Source organism: Fringilla coelebs, assembly GCF_963513975.1.
Source record: "Fringilla coelebs genome assembly, chromosome: Z".
Lineage (NCBI taxonomy): Eukaryota > Metazoa > Chordata > Aves > Passeriformes > Fringillidae > Fringilla > Fringilla coelebs.
The window spans coordinates 24,839,050-24,863,984 of NC_140031.1; the positions used below are offsets into that span (position 1 = coordinate 24,839,050).

Genomic DNA, 24,935 nt, shown 5'->3' on the forward strand with positions numbered 1-24,935 from the left:
TGGAGAAATACACATCCAGATCAGCTCAGTGAGATTGTTCTTTGTACTATGGTGCAGGTTCTAAAATGATAAGATGTAAAAAAAAATCTAAAATGCACATTAACCAAATATCTTACCCTTACTTAATATTGCTGAAGAATTAGTTTTTAGTGTTTGAATGGAAACATATGTTACGACACTCTTGAAGCTAAGGCTGTAATCCAGCAGTATTTGTTGTTTCATTATCTGAGAGAATACAGTTCCCCTACATGACTTTTTAAATTAAGATAATTGAATTCTAACACTGTTCATTATTTGACATACAGTTCATAGTCATAATAATTGCCTGTTGATCAGTATATTGGAGCAGTTTCATGCTGTATATTCTGCAAGAATATTTCTTGCAGATGTATACCAAGTCTTGAATAATTTCAGTGGTTAGGTATTAAAGCTATAATTTTGTAGCTCATCAGATTTTTCTGTGCTACTTGCAATCCTTATTCTTGCTCAATCTGAATTTCTATGCATTTTCGTAAGATTGATTTATAGTCGATTTCTTGTTCAGGAATATATTTGGTTCGTATGTCACCCCCTCCAGGGCTGTACTGTTGCTCAACAGTCCTCCTAGGCAACTTGCTGTTTATTATCTGGTGTGTCTTTTGTGATAGCTGTTAATGATGTTTTCAACAGCTCTGTTGAGGTTTTGTACCATATAAGACCTCACTTTTGGATATGCATTCATAGAATACTAAGTCAAAAAGTCAGAATACTTTTCATCTGCTAATATGCAGCTACAGCTGGCCATCTCTTTTTTCGATGCTTCCTGAAGCTTAACTGCACTTTCTGTTCATACATTCAAAATAGTTTGTCATAGATGACTGCTTGAGTGTTGTTTTCTTCTCCCAGTTAATCTTCTTACCTCCTCCTTTAGGCATATACTTTAGTTGCTATTTTCCCATATTCTTGTTGAATTCTAGTTAGGGTGAAATCAATAAAATAGTGTGGCCAATTTCACCACTTTTTAAATCTGTTTGATGTGTTTTTCCTCTCAACTGAAGCTCATCATTCCTTAGTTAAGAGGACTGGTTGGAACAGAATTTACTACCCCAGGTCTCCAGGTACTTAACTGAAGTTTTACTGTAATCGATGTCTAATAGATTCTTAAAGCTTGTTAAGTTGCTGTCTTTTAAGGACAAGTGTTGCTCTTTCTTAAGTTCTCTTTTACAGCTCTTTCAAAACTAATTATGTGTGCATATATGCATCTATATGTATATACATGCAAATATATATTAAAGAATTAGAGGTAGCTGTGATGGCAGAGTTTAGACTGACAATTCAGGTCAATTTTGAACTTTAGAATGAAAGCTTTTAGACTGACATTCTAAAGGCATTAATATGCCTTGTCCTTTTAATTAGTTCTTACATATTTTTAATTATTGCTATAAGTTACTTATTACACAGTAAACATTATCTTGTATTCAAAGCAGTCACATGTCTGACTTACATCCTAAATTATCTGTAACTATGCAGTACCATCTAGCCACTACCAAATTTCTAGCCTGATATCTTTGTTCTTGATGGTCCTAGTTGCTGAGGTGAAGGTAACCTTATTGGAGAACTCCTTAGTGATGGATTGGGAAGGTTGGATGACAGGACAAGTGTAGAACTGAAGCATCTTTTTTTAGATTCAGATGCAGAAACTGATCATATAAATGCACCTTTTGCCAAAACATACACACAGGCCCAAATTAGGATCCTTTGTAAGCATTTTTTAATATATGACTGGGACAATGTGATGCCAGCAAGGTGGTCCTTTCCCAGGCTGCAGCCTTGTGGCTTCCTTGCCCTGTTGCTCAGCTGTTTGGGTTTTTTCTTTTAAGTAGCCACTGCTACCAAGAGCAAAAACGGCCTCCCCAGCTGGGGAGGTTGCATGTTTTCCCTAAATAGTGTTTGACCATTAAGGAATCGTTTATGGTTCTGGTACTGTGCTTTTTTCTCTGTGTCTGTAGTTTCAAGGTCTTTGATAGCTCATGCTTAATTTTTGTATCTTAACAAAAGACACCTGGTTCCAAGGTCTAGTTGATAGAGCCAGTTTTCATAACAAGTTAATGAGATCGGGTCAGGACTGGGAATTGCATAGTTAGCCTAAGTCCTATTGCTAATAATGTTCATACTGCATTTATAGAAATGCTTATACAGTTGTACTGTGTTAAGTTGCTTACATGTGGATTCAAACCAAGCTAATCTTAAGTCTTAGTGTGGTGCTTCCACAGGTACATCAGGCCTTTATTCTAGCTGGAATGCCACTGATTTCCTAGAACCAGCATTTCCATTCCCATCACCATGAATCTAGGTCCAGAATGTTCTACACCGTCTGTCAGCTCAATACAGTGCTGTGAAGCATGGCTTTTCTCTTAGGGTGGAGTATCTTCTCTGGATATTCACTCATGGTTTAGTTGTGAAATCCATATTGCTCTCTTGCCACTGGTGTATGTGAGAATGCTGGGTCTCCTGTGCCACACTGCAGTATACTGTGTGAGGTACAACTAAATTAATCAATGTATAAATACTTATCTTAGGAGTGCAGCAGTGTGAATGTGATTCCTGCTCCTATATTTGACTGTCCAATAAAACCAACCTTTAAAAAAATGGCTCAGACAGTGTTTTCTGCATTCTCTAAAGTTGATACAAAATTGCTTTGCTTCCTTCCTGATTAATAACTCTAGTTTCTTGCTGTATATTATGTGGTTCCTAAGGAATTTAACATGGTGATTTGTAATCAATTCTAGCTTGATGTTTTTCTATAGTTTTTTTCCTGTGACTGATGCATGTTGTTGGTGGATAATGCAAGTATTGTGTTCCAGCTGGAAACCTGAGAAGTATCATGTGAATTTGTTTGCAGGGGATTCACTTGGACTTGATTCTCACCAAAGCAATAACATGTATGCTTCCACTTCCATAACAGATAGTTAGCTCTAAAGATGAGTTTTAGGAGTTAGACCAAGTTTCAAGTTCTTCAGACTATGTTTAAACAGGCCAATTAGTTATATCCTGATTTCTCTCTGTGTGTCTCTAAATCTGTTAATACCAATTTACTAATCCATGGAGGTTTTACATGTATCTGTAGTCACTAGTACATCCCTTAAGGTGACATCTGCAAGCACATGCTGGTTTCCAACTATTTCAGCCTTGCCCTCTTCTTGTAACACAGTGCCATTCCATGTCTTTGACTGATTTTTAGCTGACATTTCAAGTACACATTTGTTATACTCTAGGTCTTGCTTTTAAGTAGGCACTAGAGAATAGCATTGTCAGGAGTATGTTTACATATGAACCAACACAGCATGACTACCTACTGATTCCGCTTCATTAACATAATAAATAATTTGATAAAATACTAATCTAAAAAATCATATAGTGTAAGATACTACCCTGTAAGATAGATTAATTCCTCACAAATAATTGTGATTTTTTTTTTTAATATGATCACTTTCTGCATCTGAATCTATTTGGCGGGTGTGCAGAAAAACAGATTGACCAGGTTTACACCTCAGATCTGTAATTTCAAATTTTAAGTGTGGTTTCAGTGCTAAAGTAACATACAATGTACACTTGATCCCGACTTTAAAGGACAGTTCTCCCATGAGAGAGCTTCTTTGCAATGGATTAAGCCAAGCTAATTTTAAATTTGCATGCTATGCTAACAAACTAATTTTAAATTCTGCTTACATGCTTCTGTTTTCACTGGCCTCTACTTTAGCTAGGTTTTGAAAAGATAAGATCATTATTTAGAAGGAAATTTAGTGTTCAAAGGCATTTTGGGAAGAAAATACCCTGACTCAAGACCTGAAGTAGAATATTTGGGAAGTAGCAAATAATGTAAAAACATTGAATAGCTTTTATATTTTTAAGCCTATTTTCTTTAGAAGTTTCTTTTCCTACATGTACAAATATGCCATTATGAGAAAGTTTTCTTTTTAATATGCTAATGAGCAAGAAGTTAGACATCCCATATTTTGCCCCTAAAGGTTTATCACTTCCAATAGGCTTAGAACTTATTTACTTGTTTGTTTGTAGTAAGGTTTTCCTATACTGTTGTGAAAAAAATACAGCACAAATAAATGTAAAAAGCATACAGCCAGTCAATGTAACTAAAAAGTGGGTTCTTACTGCTTAAGAATAACAACAAGGAAAGGCAAGACATTGTAGTCCAGTGTTTCTATTAGGTTTTGACTGAATTTTAGAACTAAGGATGGGAAACCAGAATTTTGTGTTGTAACTCTTGGTAGACCTTAATTTGCCAGATTTGTGGATCTACTTGGCTTTTCTTGGGGGCAGCAGGGCGCAAATATAGAAAATTAGAATTTGTAATGTCTTTTGAGACTTCAGTACATTATTAATAAAATGTATTATGAGTAATGAAGTATAATGCTTTCCTTAAGTTGTTCCCTTCTGAGACTTAGATCCACGATTGATATTTTAAAAATCCTTGCAAAATTAATTACTTTAGTGTTTGTAGTTCTAAACCCAAGTGTCTTCAAAAATAAGTCATAGTGACTGAAGGATCTTCATGAGCTTTTGTGATTGCACTGAGTGTACGTCGTGGGGCTGGGGTCTGCCATGCAGCCTCTGAGGAGACTCCTAGTTGTCCTGCACAGAGCATGGTCAGCTTCAGCAGACACAGTGCAGGGCACTCACAGCTGAACCTCACAACCACTGTGTTACATCTCAAGGTAAACAGAGTTAAATGGCAAAAATGCTACTCAGCAGTGTGTAAGAAAGGGAGGAGTGAGGAAAAGGTGTGAGATAAACTGGCTGGGCAGGAAGACATGCTCTAGCCACAGAGTGAGATCCCCTAAAGCCTGTGGAGGAGCATGTTGTGCAGGCATTTTTGGTGTAACCTATGCAGAGAATCATACCAGACCAGACAGCCACACTGCAACCTATTTAGAACCCAGCAGTGGCTGGATATGCCTTAACAGAGGCTGCAGCGTTCAAAGAGCCCATGCTGTAACAGGTTTAGCCTGAAGAATTGCAGTGATGGATACAATCCTTACTGGAGCGTGTGAAAGCATGAGGAAACAGTGGCAGAATTAAAATGTTAGACCATAGCCCTCATTCCCAGTCCTCCTGTGCTTCTCTTGTTTCTCACCATCCAACTCTACTTTGCAATAAATTAAGCCAGTTTTCCCTAAATCAAATCTGTTTGACCATGCTGGCAGTAGGTAAATGGTCTCTCTGTCTTTATCTTGACCCATGAGCTTTTCAGTGACTCTGGAGAGAAATACACTAACTTGAAAAATACTGCTATTTAGTATTTAATAAGGCACGAATGACAGTGTTTTAACTGGTCTTGTCTGGTAAAAATCTAACCATGCACAATTTTGGTGAAACACATATTGTGATTCAGTTGATTGAATTTTTCCACTGATGACATGAAGTAATGTTCACCATGTAGAATGCAACTTTAAAATTATGTGAGTGGTACTTCTTTTCACTGCCTTTCTGTTCACAGTTTTTTTTAAAAGTTAGCATATTTTCAGCCATTTTACATTTTGGAAGCAGGGGACAAGTTCTTCACAGTTTGGATCTCTCATGAATTAAGTGCTTTCAAAAAATAATTTTATGATGTGCACTTTTTCAAACTTGATTTTTTCTTTGCTTTTTTCTAGTTAACTAATGGCAGATTTTGCCACTTCCAACTGGTTTTACATGGGAACTGAAATACAGTTTTCACGTGTGCTTTTAGAGCCAATTCCTTCAGTCATACAGCACAGATCTTAATGTAAACTTTTTATTTTTGGGGTTTTGTTAGCACCTCAACATAGGTATATGTACAATTTGTTCATATAACTTTATTTTTCCTGGTATCAAATAGTTTCTTTTTTTCCTTTATTGTCATAGTCAAAGGTTAGGCTAGATGACAGCCTCTGTTGAATTTATGCTAGTGACATTCATGTCTGAGATCTAAGGAATTGTAGTTTTCATTTTCCGTGGGTCTCTATTGTTTGTCTTGTGACCCAGTTCCCAGCTTGGGATTTTCTTAATAAGAAAAACCTTCAATAATTTAAAATAATCTCAGTTTAGGTAAGTTCTGGTTCTGCAATGAAAATAGTGGCAGAAGCACACTTTAATAATAGTAATATGCAGATTTGAGTTGTGTCTGCTGTGAACCATCCTGGCTTTCCTTGGTAAGGAAAGGACAAAATGCCATTAACACCACTTGGAGTAATGAGAGATCAAGCACAAGTTTTTTCATTCAAGGTAGGGTTTTGGGGTTTTTTTCTGATGTGGAGTACTCTTGAAGGTTATAAAGTATATAAAAACACTTAATCTTTCCTGTGTGATTTGCCTTAAACACCTGAACCAGTATTTTTCAAGGTAATACTGCTCTGAAGCTTGTTTTATTGACAGCTATATAGCAGGAAGGATTTTGTGGCAATGAAATCAGCTATGACTCATGAGACCTGAGCTGGCTACTGACTTCCTCAGTAACTGTAGCCAAGTGAGTGTTTTTTCATGTAAACTGTTCTTGCTTAGAAATGCTCAGAATTTATGAGCCAGTATCCATTGGTTTTGGAAAGATCTAGGATGCTTGAATACTTGGAATTGCTTTTGTTTCTGCAGGATTCTCTGAAGGTGCCTTGGAAAAAAGCTTAGGAGTACTACAGAAAGGGTGTTTGTGGATACTGGAGGCCTATTTCTTGCAGCATGTTCTTAAATGAAATTATGATTTAGCTGTGGTGGCTTTTTCTTGGTTTTGTTTATCTTTTAATGTGGACTCTCAAAGGCACCTTTGCCATACAGAGAGATTACTTTTGCCACAGACCCTTAAATCTCTGCTTAAAACTCAGCTTTGAAAATGCTGTAAATGTTTTCAGGTGCCCCCATTCGAAGTGTCTTGATCTAGCTTTTATTCCCTAGTGCTCTCTCAATTTGTGTGTTACTTGAGACTGCTGCAGTTTGGGAAAAAGCAGCTGAAGTTCTCCAAGGTGCTTTAAATCCTTAGGATAGATAGTGAACTCCTTCTTACTTCCTGTTCCCTGCATAACATTCCTCTTTCTTGCCTTATCTTTGTTGTGAAAGGTCATTAGGACATATCCTGGCCTCAGCACATGTCCTTAACTTGTTACAGATGAAAATCCCTATTTATCCTCCAAGGTCCTGTCATATGACTGACTAAGAACTATTTTAAAACAGCTTCTGAGTGTAAAATAGGGAAAAGCAACACTAGGCTAGAAACAGTGAACCTCAGAAAGAAATGAGACCTAAATGAAATGCATTGCTGTCTACAGGAAAAAAGTGAAACAGAAAAACTTCAGGAAGCATAAAGGAATCTAACTAGTCTTATGAGAATGTTAGAAGAATGAACGACAGACCTGAGAAGTTGTGAATAACACTTTGTGGTATTTGCTAGATGCAGCTACAGAAAACAATAAAAGCAGTTGTAGCCAGAGGTAAACCAAGGAAGTTTGTTTGTAGTTCAGGGGGAGTTGCGGGGGGAGGAGAAGGTAACAGGTGCTGCCTATTACATACGAGTATGTAACTGTAAAGTAACATACAGAAGTAAGTCTGCCAAGTTATCAGTGAAAATGAAATATGAACTCTGTACTCTGTGGTGGAGAAGGGAGTTAATCAATAACAACCTGATTTGTTCTGTGTTAAGAACACATGACCTGATTCAGGTGATTTATTTGTCTTTTGTGTTCAGTTAATTCAGGGTTCTTCCAATGAAGCATGTTTTCCAAAAAAACCAAAAATCAGAGGAGAAGGATGATAAACAATTATTTCAGTTGCCAAAAGTATGGAAAATAGGCAAATGATACATGCTATTAAAGTAGGTAAACAGTAAATAATCTATCACCTGCCTAGCTTCTTTTTGAAGCATATTTAACCTTGTTAGTGCTTATTTCTTTTCTTTAACCAACTTGTTCTAACAGGATCATCTGATCAGCTCTGCTTTTTTATAACATGAAACTGCATGGTGAGCTGAGTATAACCCTAAACCTGACTGATAGAATCACAGAATATGCTGAGTTGGAAGGCATGCACCAGGATCACTGAGTCCAACTGCTGGTCCTGTGCAGGAGAGCTTCAAGAGTCCTACCATGTGCCTGAGGACATCGTCCAAACACTTCTTGAACTCTATCAGGTGTGGTGTTATGACCACTTCCCTGGGGAGCCTCTTCCAGTGCCCAATGACTCTCTGGGTGGAAAACTTACTCTCCATATACAAAATAAACTTCCCCTGACTCAGCTTCATGCCACCTCCTGAGGTCCTATTGCTGGTCATGAGAGTGGAGAGATCAGTGCCTGCCCCACTGCTTCTCGTAAGGATATTGAAGACCCACAATGAATTCTCTCCTCAGTCTCCTCCAGGCTGAAATGGCCAAGTGACCTCAGCGTTTCATAAGGCTTCCCCTTCAGACCCATCACCATCTTCTTGACCCTCCTTTGGATGCTGTCTAGTAGCTTTATGTCTTATATTTCTGTACCTGAGCCTGTACACAGTGCTCAAGGTGAGGGTGCCTCAGTGCAGAGCACAGCAGGACAATCCCCTCCTTTGACTGGCTGGTCAGTTATATATGTGTGTATGTGTATATTTATAGTTTATATATACACACATGCGCACACACACATCTATATATACATATAGATGACTTAGTCTCTTACTACATGTAATGCATAAGTGTTTACGCAGTAAATGGTGGAGAAAAGTGTTTAAAGTATTCTCTAGACCTCAGAGAAAACATAATCTTTCTGTGTCTTAGCAAGAAGGCATGAATTTTCGAATATATTTGAAGCTGTTTTGGAAAGAAGGGGAGTACAGAAACCTGTCTTTGAAAAGAAGAGAGGTGATAGTCTTAAGTTGCATTAGAAGATGTTTAGGTTATGTATGAGATTCAGGGGAAAGCAAGGATGATGCACAAGTGCACCGTGTGGAAGTGTGGGAAGTAGTGCTGCAGGCTTTAAGATGAATCTTGTAAAGTCTTTCAAATCACATACCATGTAACTCTATCCAAAAGACTTAAAGAATGAGAGATCAAACTGAGGAATGCTATCATGTTAGGAAAATCCTTGATAGCTGTTGGGTGATTTTTTTGGAGTATTTCTGGATATTGTAGATCATCACATGACTAAATGAGAGCCTTCCCAGGAGTAGCTGGGAACAGGCATGTAAGCATGACACATTGCTTTGGCAAGTTTGCTGTTCTAAAGTAGATAAACTTCTTTTACATATATAATAATAATAGTAATAGAAAATTCAGCTTGAAGAAGAGGGACCTGGACTAGAAGACTTATATTGTCCTGTGTTGGTCTGTATGGCAAGTTTTGGTGGTGGGGGACTACAGATGTGGCTTCTATCCTACTCTGATTTGACTGGTAGTAAACTATTTTCACTGAGCCAAGGCTGTTTTGCCTGTGGCAGTAACTGGTGAGTGATCTCCCTATCCTTATCTCAATTCATAACTCTTTCATCATAGTCTCTCTCCCCTATCTGGCTGAGGAGGGCAGTGACTAACACATTGGTGGGCGCCTGGCATCCAGCCAGGGTCAAACAATCTCATGTCCCTTTTTACACCCTTTTGTCTGGTTCAGTGAAGGCAAAGGAGTGTATAGAACCTGTTTTGAAAGTTGGTTGAATTTAATTAACTTGAGATGGTCAGGTATTAAGTAATTAGTAGCTATAGTTGTTTGACTTGATTTTCAGTTCTTATGGTTACTGGATATTTTTCCTATGGGAAGTTTAAATTTCTTTAATATTGAACACTCAGATGCCTGACAAAGTATATGAAGTTTTAAGCTTACACTTTGGTTTTTTATGTACTTTTGTTAAACGCTTTCTAGTTAATTTTTTAAATTTGTAATTTGTATTCTGTTATACTTTTCTTACTCCTTAGTATATTAAAAACAGAAAAAGAGAAAGGTGTTTGTTTATGTGTAAGTAGCTTCCGGTTTCCAAATTCTTTGGGAAAAAATTCTCACGAACACTGGAATGGTGTGCATGACAAAAAATGAGACTTACTTAGGTTTTTTTTTGTGGAGTGTTTACTCAGGGATTAAGTTTTTTAGTTTGCAAGATGAATGTATTAACAGTGTGGTCCTTGTGTTGTAAAGAGTGTTCCTAACACTTGTCTTCAGCATCTGGTACCAATATTTGTGGTCCTTTGGACTGTGTCACTAGCCTTTATCCTGGAACCTGTTAGTCTCCTGCGGTTATTTTCATGTGTATTTTTTCTGTGTATTCAATTTCAAAAAGGTGTTCAGCTGCCTCTGTATTACATGTCTTTAAAAATGGCTTTCAAAGATGAATGATATGGGGAATATTTGGCTCAGTTGGATGTTTGCTAAGGAGTAACTTTGAATTGACAATATCAGGGTACAGGGAAGATTAGATCATTGTTTTCTTGCCCTGTGCTTTCCTTAACAGCTTCACTGTTGCATTAGTAAAAGCTTACTAGTATTTAAGGCATGTGAACTGAAAGTTAGATACAGTTGAGTGGAGATGTGTGAAAGGATTGCATGTGGCTTCCGATTATCTGTGAAATATTCATGGTGAAAATAGTTGAGGCAAAACATGTCACAGCTTATAAGTTCCTGCTCTGACTTGTCATTTAGATATAGTCTGCTTTTATGGCTCTATCCTGGTATTTTTTTGCTATGGTGTATGTGTTTCATCTAAAATTAATACTGGTAGCACTAGTGTTATTGAGTTCTTGTCCTGTTTTGAAATTAAAATGGATATGTAGGAATATTTTCCAGTATGGTAGATATTTTCCTGAAGGATTTGTGTCAAAGTATTTGAAAATATGCAACTTATTATGTATGGAATTTATTTATGAAAATTTTATATAATACTAATGTATTACACAGGCTTTTCTATTTCAGAAGATCTGCATCTTTCCTTATGGGAGTATATGTTTATTATTTGAGACAGCTACACAATACAGAATTTAGAATCTAGGATGAATTCGAGACAATATAGACAGATTTTCTAATTAGTGTTTGAGTGTCAAAATAATCTGTGAGATAACATTGATCATGTTGCTAATTTTAGCTACTCTTACACTCTCTTTTGTCACAGCCCCATGACTTTGATGAATGCAGATTTGATATCAGCGTGAATGATAGTGTTTGGTATCTCCGGGCTCAGGATCCAGACCACAGACAGCAATGGGTAGATGCAATAGAACAACATAAGGTATGTAATTTTCTTTTTTCTAATTTCCCTTCTCATTCCCTCATTCGATCAAGCATATTGCTTGCAGAAAGTTTAAGCTTCCCTGTGCAGTCATTAAAAGGCACATGGTATTTATGACAGGTAAAAGCTCAAGATTGAAGATTGAAGCTCTGTGTTAAATATGTTTCAAAGGAATTGATTTGTTCTTCACAGATAAGACTTTACTGGGGGTTAACAACCTTTCTTGAGCCCTCTAGCTTGAAACAAAAAAAGCTTTTATTATGTTTGAGTGATGTTTTCAAGGTTTTGTCCACTTTCTCCCTGATTATTGAATTGCTTCCTATCTATCTTGTTAGTCTTAGAGTCAATTTTCTAGGTTATCGTTCTGGTTTTGGGCTCCTCTTTGTCATCATTTGACCACTTTTACTGTATCTGATCACTGACTTTTGTCTCTTTGTCTTTTAAGGCACTATTCTTTGTCCACATTTTGGTTCAGCTTTCTTGATCTGTTTTGTATATCTTCCAATGAGCTCAATTAATTTCATTTTAAAAATACCTGACCTTCAGGCCCTTTAGGTTAGGTAGAAGGTACACAAACATAACATCCATTATGTTTTCAGGTACAAGACAGGCACTGTCCCAAGGTGTAGCACTAAATTACAATACCTAGCCCAATGCAGCCTCTCAGTCTGGGTTACACAAATACAAAAGGAATACAAATTGAAATTGATATCCAAGTGGGTATGAATTTTTACCTTGAGCTTCTCGAAGTGTTGTTTGTGTAGGTACTGTGTGTAATTAAAAGATTTCACCTTTTATTGACCATTCCTTGAAATAAGCAGTACATGTTCTTAAATTTAAAGTGCTGCCTTTTGATAATGGTTCTCTAAAAAAAAAAATCTCAATTGTCCTTTTGTAGCTTGGCATTTTGCCTTCATTTTAATTCAGAGGTAATATTAAAGCATAAGAAATTAAGTTGCAAAGCCCAGATTCTTTCCTGTAGTCTGATGAAAAAATATAAATTAACAGTGGCATGTTCTTGAGACAAAAATACAGCAATTTATTCCTAGTACAATACCTGAGAGAAATTTCTCATGAGCATACACTGAAGAATTTACTGGATTGCACATCTGTAGAGGGGCATTTCAAAAACTGGTAGGCTTGGGGGTCTTCAGGTGTGGTTTAGTGTAGTCTGGAACTTGATAGCCCTAGGCTAAAATTTAGACCAGGTTTCATGAATGATTTAGCTGGGGAAATGCAAAACTATAACCTGAAGCTGGATAAACAGAAATGCAGTCTGTGTCATTGAATGCTAGCTTGTGGGAATGAGTGATGAAAAAGCCCAGATCTAGTCTTAAACACTGCCCATGACTACCTCAAACCTTTTTCATGCTATTTTTCTATTCCCTTTTGTAAGGCTCATCTTAACTGTTGCTGTGTTCTGAGCTGCAACTTTATAGAATCAGCAACTCATAATACAAGACTGTTGAATGATAGTAGTTTCTAGTTTGCCATTGAAAGTTTGATTTGGCATTGTTTCTCTGTACTACTTAAAAAATCTTGTGTTTTCAACACTGATTTTTTTACCTGCATCAGTACTCAGCCCCTGTCATGAGGTATCTGTTTATTTTCCTTTGTCTGTCTGGTATTATTGATAAGCTTTTATTGGTAAGCTTAAAATGTATTATTCAACCTCCTTTTCAGATCATGAATGAATATTGAGGGGTACAAATTCTAGCATTCCAAAAGTAATCTCCCATTTATAAAGAAGCCTGATTATGTATACAGTTTTTCAGCTTTAAAAACTGATCTTTTAACATAATTAGCTTTGGGCAGTTTAGACTTCCATTCTTTGCAAGAATTTGGTAGTTATTTAAATAAATAAATTTTACCAGATCTCTGCCTTTATGCTTAAAGAAGAAGAATGAACTGTTGATTATTTACACTACCCACTTTTTTCTAGTACTTAGAATTAGAATAGAAATAGGGATAAGAAAGTGTTTTTCATTATTTTAATAAAGTTACTTTCAGCTTATTTTTTGAAGAATGAGGGTGTTCTGGAATGTTGTAAAAACAGAAGAAAAGTATGTCTGCAAGTAGGAAGTGGTGATAAGTCCTTCTGTATATGCTGAACTGACAAGAAACAGTTCAGTTTGCATCTTGCTATCCTAAGGTAATAACACTGGACTTGACTGTTCTGAATCTTACAGTTTTTCTGGTATGTGTAGTTTGCAGTTTCATGGCTATTTGACATTTTTCAGTTTCTTCCATACTCCTTTTTACTCTTAGTGTTAACAGTATTTAAGGCAAGAAGCAGTTGTTTTCATTCTTAAGTGGAGTAGAAAATACTATTGCACATCACTAAATAAGCTATCAAAACATTTAATATGTTAAAGCAATACATTATTTTACATACATACTTACAATACATATTTTTATTTTAAAACATCCTTTTTGTATTATACAACTAAATATCAAGAATGTCATGATCAAAACATAGCAGGGAAAACACCAGAAGTTACTGCTGTCTTGTAAGAGTAGCTTAAACTGAAGTTGAAAGTATATAATGAAATATAGAAGACTAACATCTTATTTCCGGAGCAATATTTTGTTGTCTTCATAATACAGTAGGAGTTTTGTGTGATAAATGTAGGTGTAGAGGTGCATCTGTTTCTTCTAATGATTTTAGAAAAATAAATAATAATCAGAAGTCTTGGAAATCTTGACCAGCACTTGAAAAAGTGCTCTATTTACATAAATAGGTGTTTGGTAGAATTAAACACAACACAGAAGTGTCCAAATCCAGTTCTCAGTCTAATAATTATTAGTGGTTCTTAAAGAATATGTCTCCAAATGTCTTGTTTCTGTACTTTCATTGAGGGGTTAGTGCTATACCTGTAATTTTAATATAGGTTTGTATGGAAAATATTTAAGAAACGGTACATTTTTCCTTTACATATAACTTTAATGGGATGTGAAAGAAAGTATTTTCATGGAATCTGGAAGTCAATCCTATTTTTCATTCAAATTTGTATGAACAGCACTTAAATGAACCTTGGATTTCACTTGGATGCTCTTCATTCATCCTTTAATTCACTTCAGCTCGTGGAAGTTTTATATCCAAAAACTTGACTGAGAGAAGGGGAAGATGGGCAAAATGTCTCATTGCACTGAAAAGTTCAGATCTGTCAGCTTACTCTGACATTTTCTGAAGGAGCTTTCTGATCAGGTTACCAAACCTCATACAAAAGCTCCTTCTGGGTAAAAAACGTTTTTGTATGAGAAACAGGTTCTTCAAATGGAACATAATAATTTGAATAAAATCAAGAGAGGAAATTATTTCCTATACCAAACAGTGATTTTTCTTAACATTAGTCTACTGCTGCATAAAGTACTTTTTTGTTTATTTTTGAAGTTCTTTGTTGCTTACTGAGTGGGTAGGTAGTTCTGGTAGGCTGCTTAAGCTATTTGCTAACAAAAGTGTGTTTGTGGGACTTAATGGAGCATGTCACAAGGTTTTTGATCTTCGGAGTGAGAAAAATAGAAAGAAACATTGACTGTGTTTCATTGTGCTCCAAACAAAGAGAACACTGATTTAAAATAAATTTTATAATATATTAAATTTATATTAAATATGAGTATTAGCAGACATAGAAAAACTTCATGCTTAGCAGAACCAATGAGTAGCTGATGGCTGACAAATGTAAAACAGCTTATGTTCAGGCATAAAAAGCATTAGAATTTTCAGAGGGGTTTATAATTGTACTTTTTTTTTCTTGTATTGAGGTTCCTGAATCCTTACTACATTAAGTGTTTCAAGTATAGCTCAAAATGTTTATTCATTGTCCTGAACTGGAGGAGGATACATGTAAAACTACTGTAAAGCCATCAGCGAGGCAAATGAGGAAGTAGTTCATGTGTAACAAGAAGTCTATTCTTCTACTTAAATGTTTCATTAGATTTATTGATCAGGCATTTCTCTGGTGTCAAAACATTGATGGTACTTGAGCGCTGCAGTACTGATCTGTTTGGAAAGTTACTATCTTCTTAAAAATAATTTGAAAGAGTCTCTCCTCCAGGTCTCTCCCATGGTTTCAAAATGGAATTTGGAATTTCTAACCTAATATTAGATAAATTGGCTTAAATGTTGTTAGTTCAGTGCTGCAACAAAATGGGAGTGAATTGCTATTTGTTGTGAGAACCATCTGTTTAAGTAAACTTATTTTGAGGAAATGAACTCCTGAGATCAAGATAATGATTTCTTGTACATTTAATCCACCACCTGAGTTGAGAACTGGATGAGAATTTATTTAGAAATGAGTACTTTATGAGAAATTTTGTCTCACTTTAGGTTTGTCCCATTTTGTTCCATAATAGTTTTTATTTTCTGCACACAGACTCTTAATGTATTCATTACTGACTTTGTGACTCTTTGGCAATATAGATTGATAGTTTTATTGGTCTTGAATTTGAAAAATCTTTTGTTTGTCAAATCGAAATAAGTCTTCCTGAACTTAGTAGGTAGGTTTTCTTTTTAATTTTGAAATGATGGTGTCCAAGGCATTTATATTAGAGTAGAAGGCATGAATCTCAGAGTTTGACTGCAAAAGGCTATTTGCTGAAACTGGTTGACATATGTCCCTTTTTTGGGGATAAGGGACCTGTCCCCTTAAGCAAAAATGACCTGTCTCCGTCAGTAAAAATTTTCCTTGAAGGAGATGCTACTGCTTTATTGTTTTCACTCTTGATTAGACAGTGAGAAAGGAGTTAACTAGTTGGAATAGGATTATACAGAAACATCAAGAAGAGCAAAACTTTTATCTCCTTTTTTTAATGTTTTCTCCCCAAATGGGGAGGAGACATGGCAACTTGGGAGTCAAAGATGATTTAGCTTTTAAGTAATTCTAATTTTGTGCAATTCTTTGTATACTACAACTTGTTTCTTAAAATACCAGTTGTCAAACCAAGTAAGACACTTTACATACCATTTTTGCATTGTTTTAGTGGAGATCTAGTTTAAATGGTGGGAAAAGCCGAAAGCACTGGATTTGACAGTCAGATAAATTCAAACTTAGGAAAAAGTTAAGTAATTATTAAAGCAGTTGATTAATTTTGTTTCTTTAACACTGATACATTTTCAAACAAGTACCTAGAATTGAGATATTTAGTTGTGAGGTGGTTATTTTCTGACTGTTGATCTTAGTTCATAAGTCAATTTAGAAAACTGCAGAGCAAACTTTAAACAGCCTAATTTTGATTGCAGTCAATAAGGACACTTTGTGATATTGTTATGAGAAAATTCAAAACCCAAAAACATCATCAGCCTGAAATTTTCAGAAAATTGTTGTTAACAACGTAAAACGGAGTTCCTTTTTTTTGCAAGTAACCTAAAAAGAGCTAGCAATTGCCTTATCTATGAAGTGTTAAGAATCATTAATTTCACTCTTATGGTAATCTGCCTGTTTTGTTTTCCCTTGTCAGTGTACTGTTCTAAATGAAGTAATGCTTGTGCTGTTACACATTGAAAAATATTGCTAGTAACAGTAATGGTGATGTTGAAGCAGGAAGCCTGGTGGAGGGGACAAGGCGTAGAGGTGGGCTTTTGCTAGTCTAACATGACTAGCGAAAATCCCAGTGGATGAAACCAGAGCACCACAAGATTTTGCACTTGAGAATCATCTTAATAACAAAGTAACCCACAGAGTACCTACCCAGAGCTAACAGATCTCCCCTCTACCTGCTGTAATTGTTCCTGTTTTGAATGGTTGAGCTAATTATTTAAATTTGTTGGTAATACCAATCAGCTTCTGGACTGAGGTGAAGTGTAGGAATATCATGTCTGGACGGGTTGTTCAGGTCCAGTCTGGCTAGCTATGAACCCCAGCCCCACAATCTTACATGGACAAAAGGCAAAAGACGAGAAGTGCTCTTCTCCACGTGGGGACAAATGTCCTCAGTTTATTTCTGCAAGACCCTCCAGATGGAAAAGATCACATTGTCTCATGGCGGGAGAGTTTTAATCCCGGGGGAATGGGGTTCAGTGGTAGAGGACCGCAGCTGATGGGATACAAGTGAGGAGGGGGTGAGCAGAGGAGTAAACCTGGGACAAACTATCACCACTGAGGGTTTTTGGGGGAGGGAAAGACCATGTGTGACATAAAAAGGGAATCCCATGAGGATACAAACATACTAATTTGTGCAATAATACAGAACCCACTGCAAAACAACTAAATAACTATTTAGTGCGGTACCACAGTGAAGGACTTCAGGTAAAATATTGAAGTATTTATAAATTAAAATTGCTTTCTATCCTTGTGTTACTTCTCTTATGAACTTAAGTATGAGGTTATGCATGAGGAACTTTTATTAAACTCAGAGGGAGCCTTAAATTTCACTTCAGACTTGATTATTAGCACCCAGGGTTTCTCAGTTCCTAGTTTTTGTTCTGTAATGTCTCACCTTCAGACTGAGATTCAAGTGCATGTACCTGGTCCTTCAACCTACAATGGCTTAAGAAATTTCACATTATCCATATTTTAAGTCAAGCTTTTGTTTGAATACTGTGTATAAATATTGATCTATGAAATTATTTTATTTAGCTGTTCTAAGAAAACATTGAAAAATGCAATAGAGCTAACTTTCTCCTAGTAATATTTTACTAGCAGTAGATGCCAGAGCAAAAAAATTCGACCCATTAATCAGGTCAGAAACCAATATCAAGGTTTCAATTAGTAAAATAATGAGCTCAGGTTATCAACAAGGGGAGGGTACAGAAAGGGAGAACATGTTTAGCTTGTCCACAGGCCTTCAGCAATTTTAAGTAGAGCTGTAACATTCTGTGAAGACAGGGTAGTTTTCTCCTTTTTTACACATCCCTAACTCTGCCATAGAATAGATTTAATATACCAATAATGGCAATAAAGACATGCCAATACATCACTCCAAATCTGTTGCCAGTCTGGGCTGAAATTAGTAAGATAATTTCAAATGAATAGTATATGCAGAGAAATTACACAGAATATTTTGACTCAGCATACTAATGTAACAAACTTTTAAAATAGATACTAAATGAGAGGTATAAATTTCTGCCATCAGTTAATAGTTTTGTACATTAAATTTAATGTTCCCATTTTCTGGCAGCCCATTGAGGGGCTGCTGGACCAAATAGTTTAGATGTTTGTGTAGAATGTATTTAAGTGCATGTTGAAGCGCTGCAAATAGTCTTCAGAAGTCTATTTTGATGTTGTGACTTTTATAAATACATTTCTTTTGTCAGCTTACTATATTGTTGACAACTAGTCATTGTCAATTTCTAGCAATGGTAAATATTCTAATATTGATGAATGAATGTTAATTATAAATACAGTCTTGTAAATTATTTTAAAGTAAAAACTGTCCAGTAGAGTAACTTCAGAGACATCATATAGCAGGGAGGAATAGGAAGAGTGTCTGTTGCCATTTCTCTCTCTACTTCCTCTCCTGAAATTTGGCTGTTTCAATGATGTGTGGTGTTTAAAGTATTTGCTTCCTCAGCAGTTATTGCTGAGGTCTGAAAAGGACTGTGGATCCCTAATGTTTTAATTTTTTTGGCATTTCATACTAATAAAAGTTCCTCTGGCCATACTTCCCCCTGTTCCCATTCACAAGTAAGACTGACGTAAGTGGAAGCAACAGTGCAGATGAAGGAAAGCATGGGATATATGGGAGTAGGTATATATTATTCAACTTTGGTTTTATTTATCACATTCATAAAAAGTATTGTAGGAGTGTGATGATTAGACCTGCTTTTGCCTATGTTGATATCTGTGTCTAATTGTTGGAATTAGTTTCTTAAGTAATCTTGATGTCAACTATTGTTTCCTATTAACTGGATTTGGATTTCCTTGTTCTCTTCTTGGACTTCCTTGTCTGGTGCTCTACAGCATGCAACAAACTCAAAAAATTTCTGTTGGATATATCCACTGATATGGATTGTATAGCATACACTCTTGTTTTGTGGTAATGCATTTTGCTTCAGAAGCTACTGACCCACTCTTCTACTGTGGCATTGTGAGACTCTGGATTGAAGCAGTAGTGCAGCTTGCCTGAGGAGGCTGGAGGGCAGCATTCAGATACCTATATTAACTGTAAAATGCTGTTTTAAAAGCCTGTTAACCTGTTTAAAAGAGTGAAATGTATAGGCAGGTGACTGATGAGTGGCAGAGACACTCTTTAAGGTGTTACAAAAGCACCCTGTACAAGTTTGAAACTAAAAAGTTATGAACTGTTGCTCAAGCTTATGCAGGAGCATATATGTGGGTTTTTTGCTTTTTCTGTCATTGTTGTGTGTTGATGGTAAATATGTAACCTAATTTCTTGTGTAGTCACATTTGACATCTCCCAGCAAAGCTGAATTTGAAGTGTTTGCGAAACTGCTCCTTGGCAACTAAATAACAAAATATGTTCAAGCAGAGGCTTCTAAACTTGGCGGTAATAAGCTTACTTATTTTGGATTTTGACCAGAACCTTAAGGTAGAGTGGGAAATACATAGGAGAAGGATGTAGCTGTCTCAAGTCTGAGCACCCTGTCTTAACTTTACAAATTCATTTGTCCTTCAGTTGGGAATACTGTCTTTTTCTTTTTGTCTTCAGTGAAATCTGAGTGGTATAGAGATCAGCAAAGAAATAAAGTGAAGTACTGTCCTGAAGGAGGACTCACAAAGTTAATTATAATTCTTCCCCTAATGTGAACTAAAGTCATTCTTACTAGATGTTATGTTTCACTATAAGTTGGATTGGGAAGTGTTGTAACGGTAGGGGCTTGTGGAATCATTTTAGGCTGTTTCTGCCATCCAAGGGATTTCTTGCCATCCTCATAAAATGAGTTCTCCTTTGTTAAGTAGTCTCACAGTAAATCTAAAGAGATTATTCCATTCATTTTTGAAACACTTAACATCTTGTCTTTTTCTGTTAGAACAGTTCCCTATTGCTCAATTTTTGTGCATGTGGATGTCTTTTACAGCTTTCTCATACCTGGCATGGCTGTCTTCCAAACTCAGTCTTCATCTTCTGGTGAAGTATAGCACCAAAATAGAACTCAGTATTCCCTCTAGGATCCTATACGTGTTGTATAGAATGTAGGAGTATTTTATGGATCTTCTATGCTACCATTTTACAACACCATGAGTTTTTTTAACTTATTCAGCTTGCAAACCACTAAATCTGATTCATCTCTAGAACTATCTGCAGATTGTTACCTGTCCTGTACATGTACAGTACAGTATTTTCCTCTTACCAAGTAAACTTTGAACTCCATTTTTCTCATGTGTATAAAGTTTTAAGTTCATGTTGCTCTTCTTTCGACTTCAGTCTTTCCAGCTCAGCTGCTTTGGGTAGTAATTATTGTGCTGTGTGGGTTTGGTTCCGTTCCTTAAGTGATTGTGCTTCTTCTAGTACTTTGTAAAGTGTGGGGACTGTCTACATGAAGTAATCCAACCTGTCTCAGTTCACAGCTGAACTTGCCTGTTACTCTGTTGGGAGCTGCCTATCTAAATCTGAACCTGTACGTATAATGCACTTAAGGTAATTTTAAATCTTTGTATCCATGAAAGCTGTGATCATCTATATGTTCCTAATTAAAAAGTGTTCACTCCCATCTAGTCAGAGCATTAATAGATAGTCTTCATAGTCTTAGTAGAGGTCTGGAGCTCTTCTATCAAGCCCCTGCCCCAAAAGGTAGTGAACTTACTTAAGATGGCTTGCTCTTATTTTTCCCATAAATTAGCTAAATATTCTAATTGATTCAAGATTCAAATGCACAGAAAGGTTAAAGTAAATTTTTGATCACTGCATAGCCAGGCTGGTGAACCAGGCTGTTCTGAAATAGCTAATGAGTGCCTGAAAATTACACTTCAAATTGCAAATTAGCAGAGTGGTGCCTTTCAGGTGCAGTACTGTGTAAAGGAAAACACTTGCAAAAGTGCTAACTCAGTATCAAATAATGTGAAAGGCTTGTGACACTACTGCTCCACTAAGCTGTTGAGTATGTCAGTCAACATTTTTGCAGTGCTATTTAATGTAGAGTGATGTACATGTCTAAAGTAAACTTGGTCTCAAGACTAACGCTTGGTCTTGAGGTGACTGGAGCTCTAGAAGAGGCAACATGCAGCTGGCTGTGCAGTAAATAACCAGTCTCGTTGCTATAAATAAGTGGGATTCCAGTATTAAACTCAGAAGTGTTATTAATTCACTTTGTAAATAATTTGGATAGTGTATACTTTCATTTAATAGAAGTAAGGGCAATGTCAAGATTTGTCACCAGCAGAATGACATGCAGTTACCTCTAGGAGTCTAAGTTTTCTAAGACAAAGTGGTAGCATGTTTTGCAAGGTCTCCCTGAAAACAATATTTTTCATTGAGAGACATCTGTGTCAAGCTTGACTTTGGTGATGAATGCCCCTTCAAATTAGGCTAAACTCTTGGTATCAAGAACAGAAAGTAGAAAGCTGCAATGTAAAAGTAGTGAGTGGTTAAACAGTTGAAAGTTGTCTCTTGCCAATACTGTATGCTAGTTACTCAGAATTATTAGTCAACACCTCAACATCAACAGCTTGATAGAAAAGTCTTGAGTATGAGACTCTGTATGTCTCAGCCTACCGAAGGTGGTCTTTTTTAGCTTTCTCAAAGACCTTTTTAGGAGGTGACTTTTCTTCAGTGAGCTTTCATTACAGTGAAACTCAATGAGGTGATATTAATAAATGTTAGTTGATCCCCTTGCTGTAGGGAGGAGCGCTCAGCAGCATGGGTGGGGTGCACAAGTACCAATGAAACATAGTAACATTGAAGAGAGGTAACTTTCTGGCTCTTTTGAGAGGCGCGCACACCGCAGCTGTCCAGGAAACTCCTGAAAAAGAGAGTAACTCCAGAACCTAACATGACTCCAAAGAGTTGAAGGAATTGTTTTGGAAACACATCATGGCTTGGGACATCTGCTCTTTTAATTTAATGTTCCTACCATTTATCAGAACTTCTTAAGGTAATTCTTCTGGTATAATTTTCACTGTAGGTGAGCAGAAAAGTCCTTTCTTTTTTTCTCTGAAAACAGATCAAGCATCAAAATATGCATTTGCTGTTATTTTAATGTTGTCTATGTATAGACTGACTGCAGAGGAAAAGAAAGTTCATGCTCTTGAGCATACCTATTTTAAATAGTAGGTGAGAAAGAAAGGGTTACTATTTAACTGCCACTGTTTAAATATCCCATATTGCTTGGTATGAACATAGGCATCAGAAAACTGGGGGAATGGAGGGTCAAATAGAGAAAGGTGTCCATCTTTCTATAGAATTTGTGTATTACTGTAAAATTGCTTGTTTAGGCAAACAGATACACTTGAGGATGCTCAGCTGATAAGAGTTATTTGCCCTGATGTATGGTATGATGGTGGTACTCAAATTTTGTAAGAAGCTGTGCTTTCAGGGAAAGATTAGATGGGTTATTCAAGTTATAATAATTTCCTTTGCTGTCAATAACAGAGAGTTCTTTCTTGAAAATTTAATTAAATACTAATTAAATTTCAGTGAGAGAAACTAAGCTTGGGTATGTCTTGTATGTTCCATTATTTTAGCACTGGTATCAGCAGTAACTGATACATATGATACTACATGTCATTTGTTGTTGCTAAATTTGCTAAATGCCCTTATGGCTGAAAACTGAAAAAAGACTAGGGGAATGCCAGTGAATCAGCAGTTTCAGTTGACTACACAAGCATGTTTGCTGCAGCAAACCTAAATGTTTTCACTTCCAAATTGTTGAAACTTCCCTTTCAGGACTGAAAACAATAGTTCTTTGTCTGTCTTGGCACCCTTTTGCCATTCTTGGACCCATGATCGAACAGCAGCTGTTAAATTGCATCTTTATTAACAGGTAGTTACAGTTAGTACTGTCTAAAGCTGGACTAAAGCTTTGTCCATTCCAGCCCAACACACTTGATTAATTATAAACAAAGCAGATTGTTTCACTTTGACCAACCCAGTCTTTCTTTGCCTGTGTGTTCTAGTTAATGTTTCATAACAATTGCTTTGGCTTTGAAAATAGACACTATAATTCTCTAAAGAATGCATCCTTGTGGGGTGTAGCCTGAGAATGTAATTGGACATGCTCTGGTCAGGAGGTGGTGTGCTAGAGATCTTGCACCCTGGTCATTCTATGGTAAAAAGGTTAACTGCTTCTTACATAGCAGTTAACTATTCCTTGCTTGTGTTATAGTATTGTCTGTTTCCAGCAAAAGAATTCCTCTGTCTTGAAACAGTTCTTTTTTAACAAGGTGAATTTTTTTGCCTCAATTTGCTGGTTCTCAGACTTTCAAATGTAAATAAAAGGTTTGGTTAAATTCTATCTCCTTTAAGTTTTGCTTTATTCTTGTGCCGTTCAAAAAGTGCAGCATCTATTTATTTCCATTCTTGTTTCTACCTGTCTCCAAATATGCTAAGCAAGGCTAAGCAGAAAATGTATAATGCTTAGTGATATTTAGTGGGTTTGAAGAACTCTTTTAGGTAAACCTGCCAATTTTGCAAAGTACAATGAATGGGTAAAGATAACAGCTACTTAGACTATAGCTCCAATAATCTAATCAAACATCACACACAGAATCACTGTGTTGGAAGAGACTTCAAGATCATTGAGTCCAACCCATGCCCTAACATCTCAACTAGACCATGGCACTGAGTGCCATATCCAATCTTTTTTTAACACATCCAGGGATGGTGACTCCACCACCTCCCTGGGCAGACCACTCCAGTACTTTATCACTCTTTCCATGATGAATATCCAACCTGTATTTCCCTTGGCACAGCTTGAGACCATATCATCTTGTTCTGTCAGCTCCTGCCTGGAGAAAGAGACCAACCCCACCTGGCTACAGCCACCTTTCAGGGAGTTGCAGAGAGTGAAAAGGTCACCCCTGAGTCTCCTTTTCTCCAGGCTAAACCCCCCCAGCTCCCTCAGTCATTCCTCACAGGGTTTGTGTTCCAAGCCCCTCACCAGCCTCGTTGCCTCCTCTGGATGTGCTCAAGTGTCTCAATGTCCTTCCCAAACTGAGGGGCCAGCACTGGACACAGCACTCGAGGTGTGGCCTCACCAGTGCTGAGTGCAGGGGAAGTGTGGCCTCCCTGCTCCTGCTGGCCACACTATTCCTGACACAGGCCAGGATGCCCTTGGCCTTCTTGGCCACCAGGGCACACTGCTGGCTCATGTCCACTTGGCTGTCACCAGCACCCCCGGGTCCCTTTCTGCCTGGGCACTGTCCAGCCACACCGTCCGCAGCCTGCAACGCTGCAGGGGGTTATTGTGGCCAGAATGCAGGACTCGACACTTGGACTCTTAAACTTCATCCTGTTGGACTCTGCCCATCCAGCAGTTCCAGGTCTCTCTGCAGAGCCCTCGTACCTTCCAACAGATCAACACACACTCCCAGCTTAGGGTCACCTGCATATTTACTAATGAAAGACTCAATGCCCTCATCCATGTTAATGAAGATATTGAACAGAACTGTCCCCAGCACAGAGCCCTGAGGACACCACTGCTGCCTGGCCCCAGCTGGATGCAGCACTGTTCACCACCACTCTCTGGGCCCGGCCATCCAGCCGGTTCTGAACCCAGCACAGAGTGCTCCTGTCCAAGCCATGGGCTGTCAGCTTTTCCAGGAGGGTGCTGGGGGAGACAGTGCCAAAGGCTCTGCTGAAATCCAGATATTCAACATCAACAGCTTTTCCTGCATCCACCAGGCAGGTTACCTGG

General features: G+C 37.2%; 1 protein-coding gene across 2 annotated transcripts in view; it reads left to right on the forward strand.

The window, feature by feature from the left end:
• CERT1 (ceramide transporter 1) overlaps positions 1 to 24,935 on the forward strand; it is a 79,550-nt gene that overhangs the window by 10,313 nt on the left and 44,302 nt on the right. For both annotated transcript variants that reach the window (XM_084225727.1, XM_084225728.1), the window contains exon 3: positions 11,066 to 11,182. In XM_084225727.1, the coding sequence (XP_084081853.1) occupies positions 11,066 to 11,182 (117 nt within the window). The remainder of the gene's footprint in view (positions 1 to 11,065; positions 11,183 to 24,935) is intronic.